A 3,700-nucleotide genomic window follows, 5' to 3' on the forward strand; every position below is an offset into this window, starting at 1 on the left:
CTGAGCGCATCGGGGACGGGGAAGGGCTTGTGGGCGAGGGGGAGAGCGACGCGGGGATCGTGGGTGGGTGTGCGTCGGTGGAGGGAGCGCGCATCGGATGGGGGGAGGAGCTCCATGGCGTATCGAACGATCGAGATCGCTGGAAGGCAGAACGGCAGATCAGAGAGAGACGAACTACCCTTGCAACTTAATAAGTAGTAGAGATATGCAGTCACATGGTGAAACAAACTAAAGGGTGTTTAGGATGGTTACATGTTACATTTCTAACGTGAAACTGTAGTTTATAATATTAATTTAATTAGTTTTATTTTATATAATAAATAAAATGACTTATCTAAATGTCTTCTAAAAGCTTACTATTCTAGTTTCACAATTTTATGGAACACATAACTAACTCCACTGAATTACACAGGTCTACGAAGGAAACTCACGAATATCCGGCGATTCACGATTCTGGCTCGGTTAGGCAGGTCCACCAATCCACAGTGGTCGCTCAAGCGGCGTCCAGTGAGTGAAACCAGAGTTGCAGCTGGCCCACACGATCAGAGGTCTATCAGAGCTTGGTACAACTACAGGCTTTATCACGAAGAAACAGGCACCAAACAACAATCTCAATCCGACACCACAGGCTGCACAAGATGAACCAGCTCTCTCTTCTCCACCGCGCCTTCCACCTGCATCTCCTCTCTCCCGAACGCGGTCATGGCCTCACAGCCGCCGTCATCCGAGTTCGACTGCCCTCCTCTCAACACACCCCACGACAGCACGCAAAGCGCCTCCTCGCAGTAGCACCTCACGAAAGCATCGCGGCAGCCACGGAGGAGAGCAGCCGTCCGCGTCAAGAGCTCGCGGCGGCGGGCAATAAGAACGACGGCGGCGGCGGCGGCGGCAGGACCTGCGCGCTGCCGACGTGGGCGCTCATCGGCGGCATCACGGCGGGGGTGGCCGTGGCGCTGGCCCTGTCCGCGGGGGCCGGCCCCGCCCTGGCGCTGGGGCCGGAGGGCCCCCTGGTGGAGGAGTTCTGGGACAACATGCGGCGTTACGCGCTGTACGTGGTGACGGTGAGCACAGGGGTGGCGTATACGGTGCTGCAGCCCATAGTGGAGCTGCTCAAGAACCCCATCACGGCGCTGCTCATCGTGGCCGTCCTCGCCGGCAGCGGCTTCCTCGTCTCGCAGGTGCTCAATGCCATGGTCGGCAACTCCGACTTCATCTACATGTACGAGTAGGTAGAGCAGGCCGGCCAGGGGATGGCGAGCTTGTGGCGCTGAGGCAGCCACGGCCCACCGTGCGCCCGCGAATTAATGGAGATGGATGCAAGTGTGACGTGTCAGCGAATCATTGGCACTTATATCATTTTTTCGAAACATTAGCGATGGTTCTGATGATGGAGCTATATACATGTATAGATGGTATTCGATCGTGTACTCAAGTTTGCTTACCTTGAACACGGCTTCGTTTTCCAGTTAGAACAGCAATGACGTACTGAAATTGAAGTTTGCTTACTTTGAGCAACAAGCTAAACATTTCAACACTCAATCTATTCAAGCTATGGTAACTAATCGAGCTAATCAAGCTAACGAACAAAAAAACTCGTGGCTCGGTAACTCGTTTGACTCGACTCATTAGTGACTCGACTCGACTCGGTTCGTTGAAAATGAATCACGAGCTGAGCTAACAATTTAACTCGGTTCTTAACGAGCCAAACTCGAGCTGGCCCGTGAGTTACTCGCGAGGCAAACGAGTTGTAAATCACTGCAATGGCCCAGCCCAGCCTCATAGGGTGCGTTTGGTTGCCTGCATATGGTTTGGCCAGGCTCACGAGATGCAGCTTTCTTCTGTTTGGTTGCCTGATCAGCCTCTTCAGCCTGGCTCGCGGAATGCAAAGATTCCTCTTGGGCCTGGCTCCCTAGATATGTAGGAATTGGCCGTTTCTCCAGAGCCAGGCTCTGCCGGTGCAACCATTAGTCTTTCCTAATGACAGATTAACATGTAATTAGTGTCTATTAAATAAAGTTAAATTATTTAAAAGTGGATTAAGGCTTTGTATGGCATATTATAGACTATTGCAACATCATCACATGAAAATATAATAAAACTTTATAGTTTTTAAGCTCATGCATCAAGCATTTATACAAGCAACCAAACATCATCTCGCATGGGCCAAGCTAAGCTCATACAGGCAACCAAACGTACGGATATTGCATGCTCTCAGCCAGGCTACCAAGAGCTAGGTTCCCTAGATACGAGCCATGCCCATCCATCCAGACAACCAAACAGGCCGATATGGAGCAGACCACAAGGCAACACACTCACAGGCTCACAGCCACACGACCCACACAGGAGACAGGACACGGCAGCGGCTCAGGCGCTCAGCCCCTCACGGCCTCACCCAGTCGGCCTCTCGGGTCTCACGCTCACCCAGTTGCGCTTGGCTTCCCCCTCCCTCACCCAGACCCAGTCACCCTCTCGGTCTCTCCCTCTCTCTCCCCAAAACCTAAACCCTAGCGCCGTCGCGGTTCGTGGAGCAGAGCAGGCTGCAGGCGCCGCCGCGCCGGCGGCGGCACGTGCCCGAGACTCCAGCACTCCGACCGTTCAGTGCCCTCGCCTTGAAAGTCGCCTAGAGGGGGGTGAATAGGTGAAACCTGAAATTTATAACTTTAAACACACACTACAAAGCAGGGTTTAGCGTTAGAATGAAATTCAAGTCCGGGAGAGAGGGGGAAAACAAATCAAATGAGAATCAAGCGAATGAACACGATGATTTGTTTTACCGATGTTCGGTTCCAAAGAACCTAGTCCCCGTTGAGGAGGTCACAAAGACCGGGTCTATTTCAACCCTTTCCCTCTCTCAAACGGTCACTTAGACCGAGTGAGCCTTCTTCCTTAATCTCACGGGTCACTAAGACCCCCGCAAGGACCACCACACACTTGGTGTCTCTTGCTTCGCTTACAAAGTACTTGAGAATAAGAATTGAAAAGAAAAAGGTCAAGCCAAGCAACAAGAGAAACAAAAGAACACAAGAACACCCTCTCTCAAGTCCCTAATGGAATTGAGTTGATTTGGAGGCTTGGAGAGGATCCAATCTATTTGATGTGTCTTGGAGTGGAGTCTTTTGCTCTTGTATTGAATGAGATGTTTGGAATGCTTGGATAGTTATGAATGAGGTGGTTTGGGGTATTTATAGCCCCCAACCACTTCCATAGCCGTTGGGGAGGCTGTTGGCGATGGGCGCACCGGACAGTCCGGTGCGCCACCAGACAGGCACTGTTCCTTGTCCGGTGCGCCGTCACGTCACCCAACCGTTAGGGTTCGGAGCTGGTCGACCGTTGGAGGCTTTGTCCTCTTGTGGCACCGGACAGTCTGGTGCCACACCGGACAGTCCTGTGCCCCTCTGACTCTGCTGCTCTGACTTCTGCGCGGTACTGTGCTGCACTGTTCCTTCTGTCAGAGTCGATCGTTCGCAGATAGCCATTGCTCCGCTGGCTCACCGGACAGTCCGGTGAATTATAGCGGAGCACGCCCTGGAATTCCCGAGAGTGGCTGCTTGACATCTATACGGTCCTGGTGCACCGGACACTCCCGTGGCACACCGGACAAGCCAATTCTCAGCACACTCAAGTTCTTTGCTCCGTTTCAAATTGAGTCCCTAACTTGATTACTTTCTTGGTTTGTGTTGAACCTTATGCACCTGTAATA

The 3,700-nt window shown here is 52.3% G+C and overlaps 1 protein-coding gene across 1 annotated transcript; it reads left to right on the plus strand.

Moving 5' to 3' along the window:
* The first annotated feature begins 608 nt into the window (after positions 1-608).
* LOC100277918 (uncharacterized) lies at positions 609-1,474 on the plus strand. Its single transcript, NM_001151361.2, is given in 1 exon segment — positions 609-1,474. A coding segment is annotated over 1 exon segment (591 nt). The 5' UTR covers positions 609-638; the 3' UTR covers positions 1,230-1,474.
* The last annotated feature ends 2,226 nt before the right edge of the window (positions 1,475-3,700 follow it).

This window comes from Zea mays, chromosome 9, assembly GCF_902167145.1.
Source record: "Zea mays cultivar B73 chromosome 9, Zm-B73-REFERENCE-NAM-5.0, whole genome shotgun sequence".
In the NCBI taxonomy this organism is placed as follows: Eukaryota; Viridiplantae; Streptophyta; class Magnoliopsida; order Poales; family Poaceae; genus Zea; species Zea mays.